Source organism: Chanos chanos, chromosome 16 (assembly GCF_902362185.1).
Source record: "Chanos chanos chromosome 16, fChaCha1.1, whole genome shotgun sequence".
NCBI classification, from domain to species: Eukaryota; Metazoa; Chordata; class Actinopteri; order Gonorynchiformes; family Chanidae; genus Chanos; species Chanos chanos.
This window is the reverse complement of record NC_044510.1, coordinates 4,438,306-4,455,531: the sequence shown is the minus strand read 5'-3', so window position 1 is coordinate 4,455,531 and position 17,226 is coordinate 4,438,306. Positions and strand designations below refer to the sequence as shown.

The following is a 17,226-nucleotide window of genomic DNA, read 5'->3' as shown; positions in this document are numbered from 1 at the left end:
CTTTCATTTCAAACGTAAATTACATGTATGTCCGTATTTAACCTGAATAAAGCCACGCAACGACCTATTTCAGCGTCACGCACAACTAAGCACAGGTTCGTTTGAATCATATGATTGTCGTCACGTGACTAAGGAGGAAGTCGTGGTTTGGAGATGAGAGAGGTGTGTGTTTATGTTGACTGCTACCCCTCAACCCTGCGGTTATGATAAACTTTGCGGAAAATGTTAGCATCGATTAAAATGTATTTTCGCGTAATTCTGTGAAGTCGTTGTATTGCAATGGATTTTAATTTAATTTATTAATGTTGTTCAAAACATCGTTATGGCAAGTTCGCACCCTGTTCATCCCACTGAAGAGGGCACAGGTTTGTCAAATATTTTCTCTCTCTCTCTTTCTCTGTCTGAGTAGCAGCAGAAGTAAAGCAAGGAAACCTTATTTCCCACTACGATGAATATATGTTTGTTCATACTTCGTAGCATAACAATAAGCGGTACGAGTTGATATTGAAAACGTAGCCCGTATTGCTGGACAGTTGTCCTCTGTTTGTTGTGGTAAATGGCTCGCGACATGTAGGCTCTTTCAAACACGTAATCGTTCTGTCACTGCTGCGAACGCAAGGACAGTCAGTCTGTCCTTTCACACTATTACAGCAAATTAATTTAAGGAAATATACTAACGATGGAGGGGTGTAGCCTCTGGGAAATTGGGAAAAGGTTGTTTCCTCATTAATGTGTATGCCTCATAAATTGCCTTAGGAAAAAGGGGAAATTACATAATCACCTTGCACCTAAACACAAACACAGGAACAGATCTTTCTATTTTTTTTAACGCTATTGTCAAACCTGTTGTTAATTTAGTACGTTGAATACAACCCTGAGATCTTGATTTATCATGTAAATGTCAACCAAAATCTTAGCTTGTCTCTAATTATCCAACCAATTAAACCCCTCAGTAAAAACCACTAACCGATTTTTCACTTCCCTCTTTTGATATGGTTCCTTTTACCAACTATTACGGGTATTGCCACTGAAGAAAAAGACAGATTGTTAATCTCTGTGGCCAGCTACGGATCAAACGATCACAACGGTGGCCGTCATGGCAACCCACCTCCGCGTGACCTCGGCGGATCACCATGCCGACAGGTGGATGAGGAAGAGGAAGCCCTGCGCAGGAAGCTGAAGTATTTCTTTATGAGCCCTTGTGATAAATACCATGCCAAGGGCAGAAAACCGTTCAAACTGGTCCTGCAGCTCCTTAAGATAGTAATCGTCACTGTTCAGGTAGGGGCTCTAGCATGTGACTGTAAATTCCACAGCCTCATAAATAACAGATTTGTATCGATAACAGCTCTTTGTTGTATATGCACATGTCAAATATTTTGTGCCAAAGTCATCATTCTACATATATTACCCCCTGCATTATCGCCTAAGTGTGTGTGTGTGTGTGCGCGCGCGTTCACGTGTGTGTGTGCGCGTGCGTGCGTGCCTGCATGCGCCCGCATGTGTGTGTGTGTGTGTGTGTGTGTGCGCGTGCGCATTTCAGTGTGCCTGTTAAACATCATACACTATCACATAATCACTGGTACGTCTGTGTCCTTTACTAATATGTGAATATGGATATTCTCTGTCTGTCTCTCAGCTGGTACTGTTTGGGCTGAGCAATCAGATGGTTGTGGCATTTAAGGACGAGAACACTGAGTCCTTCAAACACCTCTTCCTTAAAGACTACCAGGACGACTCGGACACCCCTCTGGCTGTCCACACTCAGGCTGACGTGTACGATCACATCTACTATGCTGTAGAACAGGTGCGACACCTCATGTACACATCTCATGCACAACAGAATAAATTCAACACATCTCATTTATGCCTGCTGCTCCACAGAGCAAATGCAACACCTCTAATGTAAAACCTCACTCACAACAGCTCTACATTAGACCAGTTTCCACCATAGCGAACTGCAAATCTGCTACACCAAAGAGCAAATGCAACATCCCTATTACTAATGCACTACACAAGAAAAGCAGACACAGTTCCACTACAGCGCACCCACTTAGGCTTAACTCATCCTCTGCACAGGAGAGTAGTTATAACACATCTACTACAGATCTTTCTCACCTTAAAGCAAGTATTTCAACATAGTGCATAGTGCAACACCTCTACTAAACAGCTAACACAGAACTGGTCAGTTACAACTCGTCTACTAGTGCTACATTGCTGAGCATATCCAACCTGCAATAACTGTTGAACTATCTGTTATAAACAGTCATTATCTCAGCATTTTTTGTGTGTTTTGTCCTCCGTGGCTGCATTTGGCTATATTTTACAATTCAGTGCCATGTGATTTTTGTTTGTTTGACAGGGTAATTTGTTAAAGCCACACAGGTGCAGTTTTGTACACTTGTTGTATTCACTTTTACTGAGGAAAGAGTGTAAACGAGCAAGCTTGTTTACAATCTTAAACTAATTACCGTGGGAATCTTTTGATCATAAGTCGTCAAAATTACGACTTCATCCTGTGGTTTCTCTCCTCATCCTCAGTATCTGGCGTTGCCCCAGACCACCGTTGGTCGTTACGCGTACGTGATGGACGCGGGCGTGAACGGCAGCGCCCTCTCTCTGTGTCAGCGGTACTACAGGAAGGGCACCATTGACCCCCTCAACGACACGTTTGACATCGATCCTCACGTTGTCACGGGTAACGAGGACTTTCTCTTTCCTTGTCTTTCATCTGTCGCGACATTAGCCGCCGTACAGGTACCACACCCCTAACCCCCTCTTAGTCCTGTTCCATTAGTCCCACATTCTCTCCCAGTATAAACCCTTAACTGGTATATTGTCTAGTCACCTACAACTCAGCAGGGGCCTCTGCTGAAGCGCTTCCCTTTCGGCTTTCTTCTTAGCCCCTTGCTTTGTGTCAGTCATCGTTTTTTACACCTACTCACCACTTCTTCTGCCCAAACGCCTTCCTCAAACAGTTCTCCAATCCCCTCTATTAACCCCCTCCAAGAGCTTTACAATGACCTGCAAGATTCACAGTTAAGCCTGTCAAAAGGCAACTTCAACGCTTTATAATATATTCGTACCTGTCTTTTAAGATCTACTGTGAGGATTTGACCTTAAGGTTTTTGATCTGCCGGGTTGCTAACTCCCCGCTAACATCAATGTTCTGTTTTTGAAAGGTTGCCCCGGCAACACCGACTAACCCGCTTCCATTCTCTGAACCTAAGCACGCTGCATAAACCTGTGTTTTTAATGTAAATTTTAGCTTTTGTAGCAGAATGCTTTGATGTTTAATCCACCTGTCTGTGTTCCATTTTGGTAAAATGGAGGTTAACTCTCATAGTGATGTGAAACCGTGGTTGATAAAGTGCAGGTGTCTGCTTGAATTCAGATTTGTGTTCTTTAGAAGACTGTGGAGAGTTAGGGTCAAAGAAAAGTCAACGCTGTTCAAGCCGGTAACCATGGCTACTGCTTTAAAATGTGCCTCCACATCATATTTCTCTTTCCTCCTTCAAAACTCTAGACTGTATAGGAGTGAACCCCCCCCCAGATCCTCAGGCCCCTTTTCCAACCGATTACAAGAACTTCACCCTCCAGTTTTACAAGTGAGCCCAGTTTACCGATTTCTATACTGATTGAATCATTCTAATCAATAATGCCATCAGCATGTCATTCATTCACATTTGAATTTCTGTCAAAAGCATTATGAAATATACAGATAATTACGCTCGCTCTCCCCCCCCCCCCCCCCCCCCCCCTCTCTCTCTCTCTCTCTCTCTCTCTCTTTCTGTTCTTTCTTCTCACTCTTTGTTCATTTGTACTGTTCCCTATTCTTAGAACTTCATTAAAAATGAACCAACTCTTCGTCAGCTCTCTTGGTTCAGACAGAAGTTTCTGAGAAATGCTAAAAGTGTGGCAACGAGCTGCTTCTAGTAAATTTTGCCGTGTAACATAATGGCCGCCCCGCTCTCGTCTCTTCCTCTTTCCCATCTCCGTAGGCTGATTAACGTCACCATTGACTTCCAGCTGAAGGCCATTAACATTCAGACCATCATCAATAATGAGATTCCAGACTGTTACACCTTCTTCATCACGGTAGGCAGCCCGGCCCGGACCTTAACGTTCTCCTCCTCAGCGTTTATCGGTCAAAGCGGTCGCAAGAGGGAGGGAAAGCCGCTTTGCTTTGAGGTCAAGAACCGATTTCTTCATTAAGGTTTAGAAAGGAAGTATCCTGCTTTGGTAATTCTCACGTGGTATTAGCAAATTGTTTGAAAAGGTAGACTAATAACCCACAGTTAATCCCTGGCTGAGAGGTACCGTGTATTGTGGGGATGTTTGAGTTTGTATTCATATGTCAGTTGTTATGGTATAAGGTTGACTTTGTATGTGTGTGTGTGTGTGTGTGTGTGTATCGGCAGATTCTTCTGGATAACAAAGCCCACAGTGGTAAAGTGAAGATCAGTCTTAACAACATGGCCTCTATGCAAGAATGCAGAGACCCCAACGTATCCGGACATGGTGAGAGAGAGAGGGAGAGAGAGAGAGAGAGAGAGAGAGTGTATGTGTATGTGACACAAGGTTGTGTAGAGAATTGTGAACTAGGAATGCAAAGCAGTTACTTGCATTTATGTGCATTCATGTAGTTCCTGTTAATGGTTTTTAGTTTAGTTTTGTTTTTTCCCCTCAGTAAAACGAGGCAGGTTTTTTGTGATTTGGAGACAGCCTGCATGCCCCGTGCTCCCATGTTAATTCACTTTGTATATTATAGCACATTTCTGGCTTTACTGACTCACAGTGGTTAAGAGGGAAATCTCCTCTTGTTAATGACACAAAGAATATCAACACATAGAACAGTGAGGTATAACTCACAATGCTTAACATAAATTTGTTTTTTTTTCTTTTTCTTTTAATTATCTTCCTTCCTTCCTTCCTGTCTCTCTCTCTCCCTCTCTCTCTCTCGCTCGCTCTCTCTCTCTGCAGGGGAGACCTACGGTCGTGAAGTGTTTGATGTGTTTGTGGTGGTGGTGTGTGTGCTCTCTCTGGTGCTGTGTGGACGCTCCATCCTCAAGGGACTGCAGTTACAACACGTAAGACAGAGCAAGCAAGAAACACAGGGAGCGAATAATTGATCACAAAATAATTGACTTGTTCGAAGTTCAGGCTTGATTTGGAACTAAAAGTCATTTCAGAAGGTTCTTAAAGAAAGAAAGAATAAATGGGTGAATGTGTAAGTGAATGAGTAAGAGTGACTTGGTGACAACTTGTTTGTTTGTATATGTTCCCTTGTCACTTACATACTCAGTAGATATTCTGAGAGATGATTATGCAGTCTGTATGTTTCTGTATGTGCATGTGAGTGTGTGTGTGTGTGTGTGTGTGTGTTGTAGGCCTTTGTGCAGTTCACTTTGATGATGCGTGATGTAATGCTGATGATGTAATGTGTGATAGTTTGGTGATACTCGAGTGATGGACGGTGATGTAACATTTGCATTCCTCTCTCTCTCTCTCTCTCTCACTCTGTGTGTGTGCGTGTGTGTGTGTGTGTGCGCGTGCGTGCGTGCGCGTGCGTTCGTGTGCGTGCGTGTGCGCGTGTGTGTGTGCGTGCGTGTGTGCTGTAGGAGTTTGTGCAGTACTTTTGGCTTCGTCTCAGCCGTAGAGTGGACTGGGGTGACAGAATGGAGTTTATAAACGGGTGGTACCTTCTCCTCATCCTCAGCGACATTCTCACCATCACTGGAAGCTTCATTAAAATCGGCATTGAGGCCAAGGTCTGTGTCCCCCACTCTCAAATCCCCCCTCCCTCAGAATACTTCTCCATCACTCTTTAATACTGCTGGATAATGTCACACAGCATGTTTTATCCACCTTCAGTATTAACACTGCCGTATTAAAACAAACCTTACATTAATGACATATTCCAACTTCTCAAAAATATACATCAACAGCAATACAGGTTGTCCTCAAGTTACGATGCACGTGACTTACAACCGCTCAGACTTAACAACAGCTGTTCCCTTTAACGTTATATTATTTTCAAGAAGCGATGTTTGGTCACAATAGTCTGATTCGATAACCTCCGTTCGCCACGTTGCCATATTGGTTGTTGTTGTTTGGGTCTCAGTGTGTTCGGGCATCCTTGTTCATGTATAATTTATATAATATAAAAGGATTTACGACTTAAAACATAATCATCAGAACAGAGGTGGAGGACAGTAAGTCAAGGACAGTTTGAAGAGCAATGTCAAAGATTACCCACTGCCAGAACAGACTCACTGTGGCTCCTGCCTCACAAACCACCGAAAAGTCTGAGTTAATGTTGAAACTCCTCTTTACGTTGAATATGTTTTATGTTGCAACTCTTCTTTCATAACGCTAAAGGGACACATAAAACCAAACCTTCATTTTCAGAAATTCTTTTTTTTTTTTTTTCAATGTGGGCTTAAATAATCCTTTGTTAAAGTTGATTGATAGATGATGTCTCCACCCACAGAACCTGTCAGCCTATGACAGCTGTGCAATTCTGTTGGGTACGTCCACTCTGCTGGTGTGGGTGGGGGTTATTCGTTACCTCAGCTTCTTCCAGAAGTACAACGTGAGTATGACACACAGAAATCTGAATTTGGTTACTTTAAAGTATACAGGCCTCACTGCACACAAATGGGCATTTATCAGTCTACACTCCTCACTACTGACATCAGATACATGAATGTTAGTTTTTCTTTTGCCGGGTTTTCGTCTATAATAGCTGTTTCAGTGTTTAATATCCTTTTTTTTTTTTGATGTTTAGATTCTGATAGTGACTCTGAGAGCTGCGTTTCCCAACGTGATCCGCTTCTGCTGCTGTGCTGCTGCCATTTACATGGGCTACTGCTTCTGTGGCTGGATTGTCCTGGGACCCTACCACGCTAAAGTATATGACAGCATTCACATTAAAAACCGGTTCAGAACCACGCTAAAGTATATGACAGAATTCACATTAAAACCCGGTTCAGAACCACGCTAAAGTATATGACAGCATTCACATTAAAACCCGGTTCAGAACCACGCTAAAGTATATCACAGCATTCACATTAAAACCGGTTCAGAACCACGCTAAAGTATATGACAGCGTTCACATTAAAACCGGTTCAGAACCACGCTAAAGTATATGACAACATTCACAAATTAAAAACCGGTTCAGAACCACGCTAAAGTATATGACAGCGTTCACATTAAAACCAGTTCAGAACCACGCTAAAGTATATGACAGCATTCACATTAAAACCGGTTCAGAACCACGCTAAAGTATATGACAGCATTCACATTAAAACCGGTTCAGAACCACGCTAAAGTATATGACAGCATTCACATTAAAAACCGGTTCAGAACCACGCTAAAGTATATGACAGCATTCACATTAAAAACCGGTTCAGAACCACGCTAAAGTATATGACAGCATTCACATTAAAACCGGTTCAGAACCACGCTAAAGTATATGACAGCATTCACATTAAAACCGGTTCAGAACCACGCTAAAGTATATGACAGCATTCACATTAAAACCGGTTCAGAACCACGCTAAAGTATATGACAGCATTCACATTAAAACCCGGTTCAGAACCACGCTAAAGTATATGACAGCATTCACATTAAAACCGGTTCAGAACCACGCTAAAGTATATGACAGAATTCACATTAAAACCAGTTCAGAACCACGCTAAAGTATATGACAGCGTTCACATTAAAAACCGGTTCAGAACCACGCTAAAGTATATGACAGCATTCACATTAAAAACCAGTTCAGAACCACGCTAAAGTATATGACAGAATTCACATTAAAACCCGGTTCAGAACCACGCTAAAGTATATGACAGAATTCACATTAAAACCAGTTCAGAACCACGCTAAAGTATATGACAGCATTCACATTAAAAACCGGTTCAGAACCACGCTAAAGTATATGACAGCATTCACATTAAAAACCGGTTCAGAACCACGCTAAAGTATATGACAGCATTCACATTAAAAACCGGTTCAGAACCACGCTAAAGTATATGACAGCGTTCACATTAAAAACCGGTTCAGAACCACGCTAAAGTATATGACAGCATTCACATTAAAAACCGGTTCAGAACCACGCTAAAGTATATGACAGCATTCACATTAAAACCAGTTCAGAACCACGCTAAAGTATATGACAGCATTCACATTAAAAACCAGTTCAGAACCACGCTAAAGTATATGACAGCATTCACATTAAAAACCGGTTCAGAACCACGCTAAAGTATATGACAGCATTCACATTAAAACCGGTTCAGAACCCCGCTAAAGTATATGACAGCATTCACATTAAAACCGGTTCAGAACCACGCTAAAGTATATGACAGCATTCACATTAAAAACCGGTTCAGAACCACGCTAAAGTATATGACAGCATTCACATTAAAACCAGTTCAGAACCACGCTAAAGTATATGACAGCATTTACATTAAAAACCGGTTCAGAACCACGCTAAAGTATATGACAGCATTCACATTAAAACCAGTTCAGAACCACGCTAAAGTATATGACAGCATTTACATTAAAAACCAGTTCAGAACAACACTAAAGTATATGACAACCTTTACGTCAAAACCGGTTCAGAACCATGCCAAAGTACATGGTGTTCATATTTAAAGCTTATTTGGAATCAAATTAAAGTATATCAACACCCTCATTAACACCAGTTCAAGCATACAGGCTTTTTTTTTTTTTAAGTTTTTAAAAAAAAAATTAAGGGACTGTCAGAAAATGACACTTTAACTCATATCTCTCTCCTCTCCTCTCCTTTTTCTCTGTCAGTTCCGTTCCTTGTCCACGGTGTCGGAGTGCCTGTTCTCGCTGATTAACGGGGACGACATGTTCGCCACGTTCTCTGAGGTGGAGCACAGCGGGACCCTCGTGTGGGTCTTCAGTCAGGTGTATCTCTACACCTTCATCTCCCTCTTCATCTACATGGTGCTGTCCCTCTTCATCGCCCTCATTACCGGAGCCTACGACACCATCATGGTATTGAGGAAGAGGAGGGTGGGAGTGGGCCATCTTAGTTAATCTGTTTTAATGACAAAAATATGTCTCCCAGATAGTGCTTGCCTGGTTTTTGGATATTTCCGTGGGGTTGAATAGTCATAGTTTAACCTAAACATTCTTTGTGTGTGTGTGTGTGTGTGTGTGTGTGCGTGCGTGTGTGTATCTGCAGCAACAAACCCAGGAGCCAACCCACATCACAGAGCTGCATGCCTTCATTGCGGAGTGCACAGACACGCCCACTTCAGGAAAGTTCCGGAGCCCCGAGGCCCCCGCCTGCTCTCTCCTCTGCTGCTTCAACTAGAGAGAGAACGAAAGAAAGAGAGAGAGAGAGAGAGAAGGAGAGAGAGAGAGAGAGAAAGAGGCACTGTGTTTGTCATAGGAAGCCACTCTTTTGGACTAGTCTCTGTGAATGTGCTGCTAGGGCAGGTTATTCCATATACTGAAGTGTCATTCACATTTACTTTAGTAGTGTCGGGAGTGTTTGTTCTAACGGATTTGTGTTTTATGGATTCAAATGAATCACATTTCTTATTTTCATCACTGCCTTAAAATGAGTGCTTTTTAATCACAGTGGCAATTCTCCTCAGTCAACAGTGCCCTCTGCTGGCCGTGCTATAGTATTAACACAAACACACCCCCACCCCCACGTCTGTATTGACAGTTTTATCGTGTTTTGCAGTCTCTGAAAAGGCTTATTAATGTGCCGGACACAGAACTGGTATTGTCGGTCGATACTTACCCAAAATTCCCTTGGCTTGGGGCGGTTTTAAGCTAGTACAAACTTAGTTTTGAAGGCTGTCTGGAGAATTCATCATGCGCACAACCAGTGGTGTTTCTTTCAGGAAATTCACCTCACGCAAGCCGTCGTCTGTTTGCAAAGCATGTGTATGTTCTGTGTCATTTCTGGGCATTGATTGATTTGATTGCTGTTAAATTTTAGGGGTTAATTTTATGTCATTGTGATGGCGTGTGGGTTTTTAATTATTATCAGTGACTTAAAATGCCAGATTTTTTTTTTTTAAGCTGTACTGAATTCTGTCTTGACCACTGATTTGTGTCATGTCTGAAGTAATAGCCACTGGTGATTTAAGGTGGAGTCACTGAAGTACACAAACTGAACAAGAATCACGTTTAGCCAGTTTCCGCCAGCCTCTAATATATTTGAACATAAGGACATCATAAGCATTGTTTTATAGTGTTTGCTGATTCGCCGTTGTCTTTCTTGCACCATGTTTTAGGTAGTGTACAGTTTCTCTCTGTCTCTCTCTCTGTCTCTGTCTCTCTCTGTGTCCTCTGTGAAATGATTGTATGTAAGAGAAGGGAACCCTGCAGCTATTGGCTGTGGCCATTAATATTTATGGGCTCTGTAGCCATGAATATAGCTATGGAGCTATGTTCATTAATATTTATGGGGTGCGTTTTGTTCTGAAGAAGGGAAGAGGAAAGGGGGCATGACCCTCTAGGCAAGTGCACTCTCAGCAGAGTGTCCTTAGTCCCAGACCACAACCTTGGTCCCAAACCACCATCTCCTTTAGCACAGTATGTCCCCTGTGCTTGTTCAGCTCTGCTGTGCAGTGCCTGTCTGACTGTTTTGTCTTTCTATTCGTGTGGGTTTTTTGTTTTGTTTTGTTTTTTAAAGCCAACCCCCCCCCCCCCCCCCCCCCCCATCTACTGAGCCCATCATGGAGGCATGATACAGGTCGGATTGAAACCGTTTGGGTTTTTGTTTTTTGTCTTTTTTTTTAGGCTTGTGTTTTTGTGTTGTGTAGAGCACAGCTGTTAAAAAGGAGCACTCACAGAGATTCTAGAATGATAGTTTAAAAAAAGAATATGATTATCTGAATTTTTGTTGTTTTGTTTTGTTTGTGTGTGTGTGTGTGTGTGCGTGCATGTGTGCGTGCGTGTGTGTGTTTGTGTTTTATACCAGCAAGACTTTTTGAAATGTAAATTTTGACTCAGATTTGGGTCGAGAGAAATACATTTTTTTTTCTGTAAAAGTGAGAGAAGATCAAAGTAAAAAGAAAATGAGGTATTAGGATGAAGAAACGAGGTCAAACAAATAAAGCTAATGACTCCTACTGGAACGCTCTGTGATGACCCGAACCAGTTTTATGTTTACACTACTAATTTGGGAAGATGGGAGAGGAAAAGGGAAAATTTCATGACTCTGTAGATTCTTCAGCGACATGTTAACAATTACAAATACAGTGAAGAAATGATCATATTCTGTGTCTTTTAATTGGACCATCACTGTCTTTCAAAGATGTAAATGATCTTTGCACATTTTTACTGTGAAGTTGTTCAGGGAAAAAAAAAAAAAAAGTTTTCTGCGAAGGCTCTATTGTACATTTCTAAGAAGGGATTTTAATTTTTTTTTTTTTTTAATTTATCATGTGTTTTTTTTTTTTTTTTCATTTATTGCACGTGTTTCTATGTTGTGTCTCTTTCAGATTATAAAGTTAAACATTGTAAACATTTTGAAACGATATGTTTCTCTGTTGAGGTTTTGAGGTGTGCGCCCTTGGCATCGTTACCGTGATCAAGCACCACTGTTGGGAAGCTCTGGTAATAATTTGTTTTTGCTGCAGGCGCGTGTAAATAGGGAACGGGATAATCCAGAGATTTCTGACACTAAATTAGCTCTCTTATCTCATTGTCTCTTATCTCACTTTAAATTAACACACCCATTCCCCAGTCCTCAATAAATTATGACCTTAAATGGAAATGACTTGTTTTGATGTCCCTCTTTCTTTTAACTTAAATAAATAAATAAAAATATGCAGATGTGGTGAGTCATTGTTGTATTTCTATGAAGTAATTATGTGAATAAAAAAGGGGGGGAAGTGAAAAGGAGGTTCAGTTGTCTTTTGTCTTTGGTTTTATAAGACAGTCATAGACCAGTTGGGCAGAGAGCTGTCAGACAAAGTAGTGTTTCGTCAGGTTTTATTGTGAAAACCTGAGGTTTCATTCCTTTCATATTAACCCGTCTCAGCCAGGGAGTCGGAACAGCCTGATGTAAGCGCTCGAAATGTCCAGCAGAGGGCGCGCAGCGCCACAACAGCTCCAGGCAACTGCGTTCTCTTGCTATCAACGAAAATCAATAACTGTCTGAAGAAGAACGCGAGGGAGGAGGGGGAAAACGAGACAGGGAAGGAGAAGGAGGAGTTGAAAGGAGAATGAAAGAAAAAATGAATAAAGGTTCCATGAAAGAAGAAGAAGAAGAAAAGCAATGGATGGACAGAATAAAAACTGACATCAACAAACAAAAAAAAGACACAGAAGCACATCACTACCTCCAGAGAGGAATCCTTTCTGTAGTATAATGTGCCACGGGCAGCGACGCACATCTGTCTCCCTTACCGACTGGTTTTAAATGGACTCCAGTGCAAATACACACACACACACACACGGATGAAGGAGATGAGAAGACAGATTAGCCTCTTGTCTTACTCACTCACTCTAATGTAGTACTCTGGGGTTCTGTCCAATATTCTAAACACCATCATACATTATTCAGAACAGGATGGAGCCAGGCCACTTAAGAGCATAACAACGCCCCCCCCCCCCCCCCCCCCAACCAATACAGCATTACCTGCCCCCCACCCCCCAGAACAAAGGCAATTACTCCCTTACGCATAGCTCAATAAGAACAAGTCTATGGCCGGGTTTGTCTAATCGATTGGTTCTATTTAAGACTAAAAACTTGTTTAATGCAGAAGTTTAAAACAACATATGATTCAATAATTAATAAACAAACAAATTAACAATCATGATATGGGTGCAATCCCCATCCTTCAGTGCAGCTGACATGTGAGAGCCTCCTTTTTAAGTTTTGTGCCTTCTACATATTGCGATGCATATGTGTTTGTTTTGTTAATTTCGCTGTCTGTTTGGACGTCTGTCTCTGTTCTGCGTGCATGACACACAATATTTAAAAAAAGGAACAACAGGGACTGAGAAAAACATCAGTGTACCTGAATGGTTTACATCGTGCCTTACGCTGGTACTCTGCAGCGTATTTTGTTATTTGAAATGCTTGCTTCGTTTCCGTTGGCTTTTAGCTTTTGCACCTTGAATGTAACACAACAATCACAGTGTTGTGAGTCTGTGAACATCTCTAAAAGGTGAACTCTTACGACTGACTTCCCTTCAGATGTGGTATTAAGAGACGTTGGGGGGAAGCCGAATTTCTTTCACTTGGAGCCAGCTGTCCGGATATCGACCCGTTTTATCCGGATGGAGAGAGTCAAACACGCCAACGGGGTTTAAAGACTGCTGGATCCTGGGAGCTCAAACTTGTCAGTAGCAAAACCACGTGACCGTTCCTGTCAATCAGCTACATAGTGCCGCCTTTGTTGGATTTTTTACGATTGGTTAAAGATAGATATGGATGTTAACCTTTTTTTTTTTTTTTTTTAAAGAAAATATAGGCAAAGAAGTTCTCAGGACTGTTAAATATCTGCAATGCAAGATCCCTCGTATTTTACTCAGTTCTTTACGAATGCTGCATAGTGTATATAGGTGCATTCAGGTATATTTGAATAATGTCTGCTGCATATTTTGATACACTGTAAAGATCACGTTCCATTTTGCATTTAAATCTATCCAGTTTACGGTTAGCTCGGAGCTTTAGCATGTTAATATGCCTTGTGTTAATCAGGTGTTGTTTTAGCATGTCCTAATCTCTTGGGAAATGCTGTTCATTCCCGACAGCTGAGTGACAGCGTCGGCACGTGTGCTAACCTGTGAGATTACGCGAGCCTGGATAACGCTCGCGCATAACGCTGTAGCCTGTGTGCGTATGGCACGTTTTCCATCAAGGCAGAGATGAAATCTCTGGCTGTGTTTTTCTTCAGTGCTTGCGCTCCCCTGAGGGAACACTCATATATGCCTGTAAAAAAAACAGCACACACATAGCCACACACCCAGTTCCTTTGTATGTTTGGTTGGAGTGTAGTTTGTGTGTGTGTGTATGAGAGAGAGAGAAACAGAGAGAGAGAGAGAAAGAGAGAGAGAGAGTTCCTCCTCCGTGGTTCCCAGAGTGTACCGGTGGTTGACAGCATGCCAGTGCTTTTGTGTATGGTGCTGTCTGCTTCAGCTGCGTCGTCAGCCGGGAGAGGGAAAAAACACAATGCGATAAATAAGAGGGGATGTGAGTGGCGGGTGTACAGACCTGCCCCTTCCTGTCACTCCAGCGGCACTCAACACCGCTCCCAGCGAACATTTCCTCTCTTTGTCTGACCCGCCGGACCATGCCAATATATCCATCAATGCCACGCTGACACCGGCCACTAACCTTAATGCCAGTTTTACTTTACACAATACTCTTCACTTGTCAGAGTACCTAAGGACCAATCAGGTGTCTACGTATCTGTCAGTCTCTGTAAAATTATAGATCTATCTATCTATCTATCTATCTATCTATCTATCTATCTATCTATCTATCTATCTATCAATCTATCTATCCATCTATCTATCTGCCTGTCTGTCTGTCTATCTATCTATCTATCTATCTATCTATCTATCTATCTGTCTATCTGTCTGTCCATCTATCTACCTGCCTGTCTGTCTGTGGTGAGGTCTCTGATTATAACAGGTTACTTCTGAGTGTGTCAGCCATAACAGTGTCAGCTCTCAGCTTTAGTGTCTCTGTTCCATGCATAGAGCTATGTGAGTTCACAAAGACACTGGGGTTCGTATGTGTACGCAGACAGACAGATAGATCAAATTTTTGTTCATTACAGATATAATAAGATTGCGTATCGTGAAGAAATCACTGAGGACATCAATCAATAAAACCTAAATGCATTACGCTTTTTGCCTAGTGCTACTCCACAACACAGCACCTGTCGTGTCAAGGCAAAATGAGACCATTCCTTTCTTCCAATGTGAAGCACAGGATTGTGTGTGTGTGTGTGTTTGTGTGTGTGTGTGTAAGAGAGAGAGAGAGACAGGGAGAGAGAGAGAGAGAGAGAGACAGACAGACAGAGAGAGAGCAGACAAATGGGCAAGCTAGCCCACCCAGCCTGTCTGTCTGTCTGTGAATGCCAGAATCTGAACTAACAGCGCAGGAAGACAAAGGCTTGTATAATAACAACAGCACACAGAGCCTCTGAGACTTTCTCACTGAACGTCTCAGGATTTAGACCTTACAGTGGCGGCACCACGTTCATCTTAGCACTAATTTCAGCGTTTGATTTAAATCCTTTATTTTTTTTTCTTTTTCCTTCCAACCTTCCATCCTCTCACTTCACTGGAGATACTGAACAGGGTGGTAGGAAGAGAACTGGAATAGGAGTCCTGTACTGTGGCAGACAACTGTGTTGTCATTCAGTTATCATTAAGATATGGTGCCTGATCTAGAGGGTTGGAGATTCAATAAGAACTGGAAATGTAGAGGCTATCTTTTCTCTGTCTATGTCACCCTTTCGTAGTTCGAGCCTTAACACAGCACGGTCATCTCTGGTTGTTAATTAGAAATGTTAATGGATTCATAGCAGAGAATGTATGTTTTACAATGTCTGACACATTCAGTTTAGGGAATAATGGCGTCCCCTCGGTAAATGCTGGGTTTAAAGGAAACGGCGGGAGTGTTTTGCATGCAGGAGAAAAGCGGAGGAGGAGTTGTGGCCGATTCGGGGGGTGTAGGAGGGAACGGGTCGGGCGACAGCGAAGCGGTGAAAGTTTAGGGAGAGGATGGTGGTATGGGAGCTGGGGGTGAGGTGGCCTGAAAAATGACATCATCCTTCATTTGAATAAATCGCAGTCTGTGCCGTGATTGGCCAGTGGCTGGAGAAATCGAAGCTCCTTGGCTATTCATCCCTTTCAATTTCACCCCCGCGCTCTGTCGTGGTTAAGCCCTCACTGCCGCCTGTCCATCCGTCCGGGCAAAGGAGTGTGCATTGACTACCAAAAGCGCTTTTCCTTTCTTTTCAGGGGGACGTGCATCGCTCACTCGAATATAGGCGGTAGGACATTGAGGTCCTCGTGGCTCTTTGACTGTGTTACATTGTTTCATTTACGTTCTGATCATCCCTAGTTTCTGTCTGCTGGGTTATCTTTGGACTCTGTTGTGAAAAGAAACCGTGAATAGGAGCGACCATTGGGCGTTGCTGGAGAAAAAGCGACTTTGCTCGGTAAGCGAAGGTGCGCCGGCTAGCTATTAACGTTAGCCAGTTAGCTGTCTATTCTTCCTTTATGTAAATGTTTTGTTTTTAATTTGCTATATTGCGACAGTTCAAATTTAATTTAAAAAAATCCAAAGGTAAGACAATACTACAGTGTTGCTCACTCATTCAGCTACCTTTTCAGAAATCTGCTTTTTGGAATGATTTTCTCATCACCCTGAATACATTGGCTAAATGTACAAATAATTTTAACGCGATATTGGGTGTATTAACCAACAATAAACCCGCTGTTGCTCGTTGCAGTGAGAAAGAAAAGACAAAAGACTGGTACTTTCCAGCAAAGCACCAAGAAGATTCACGTTTCTACATTGTCCAACCAGCCATTGACAGACAAATGGAATTATGAAGATAACGATAGATCAGTTTATCTTAGCCTTTCCGATTTGTCACTTCTTTTTTAACCGTTTTCAGAAATGTCGTTGTCTTCGTCATTTCACACTCAGACATTGGATGCATTCAGAATCGGATCGAAGCGGAGGGGGTTATTGGGCGGTGGCAGACTCGTGTAGTGACTGAAATTGATCACAAATCCTTTTGAAACGTGCAGCAATTACATTGACGGTCGCATTAAAACGGATTATAAACCACCCCGTGTTGTGAGATCAAACCGTTATTAGGGAGTTCTATTCTTAAGAAATGTTCTAAGTTTACTCCAAACTTTTTTTCCTCGCTCACTGTCGCTGGGGTCCATTGTTCTGTAGTCTTGGGTAGTTTTATGTGGACGCCTCCATTAGACCGCCCAAGGCAAAAGGCTGGGTAATTTAGCGCTAATAATCCAGTTGCTCACTCAGTTAGGGAATGTCCTTCAAAAATGCTATGTTTGCAGCAATTAAAACAATTTTAACGATCCACCAGACTCCATTTTTTTTTATCTCGTTTGAAACTATCTCGTTTGAGACTTTACGGTAAATAACTTGGGGGGGGGGGGGGGGGGGGTAAATAAAAAATTAATACAACAATAATTTCGCTACGGTCATAATCAGTTTGA

The 17,226-nt window shown here is 42.2% G+C and overlaps 1 protein-coding gene across 1 annotated transcript; it reads left to right on the top strand.

The window, feature by feature from the left end:
• Positions 1 to 295: 295 nt before the first annotated feature.
• On the top strand, positions 296 to 9,364 carry mcoln1b (mucolipin TRP cation channel 1b). The gene is made up of 13 exons (XM_030793480.1): positions 296 to 365; positions 1,034 to 1,281; positions 1,640 to 1,807; positions 2,542 to 2,698; positions 3,527 to 3,608; positions 4,002 to 4,098; positions 4,422 to 4,521; positions 4,984 to 5,090; positions 5,622 to 5,771; positions 6,494 to 6,595; positions 6,791 to 6,913; positions 8,824 to 9,030; positions 9,221 to 9,364. The coding sequence occupies exons 1-13, from the start codon at positions 323 to 325 to the stop codon at positions 9,350 to 9,352; spliced, it is 1,716 nt and encodes a 571-aa protein (XP_030649340.1). The 5' UTR covers positions 296 to 322; the 3' UTR covers positions 9,353 to 9,364.
• Positions 9,365 to 17,226: the final 7,862 nt, after the last annotated feature.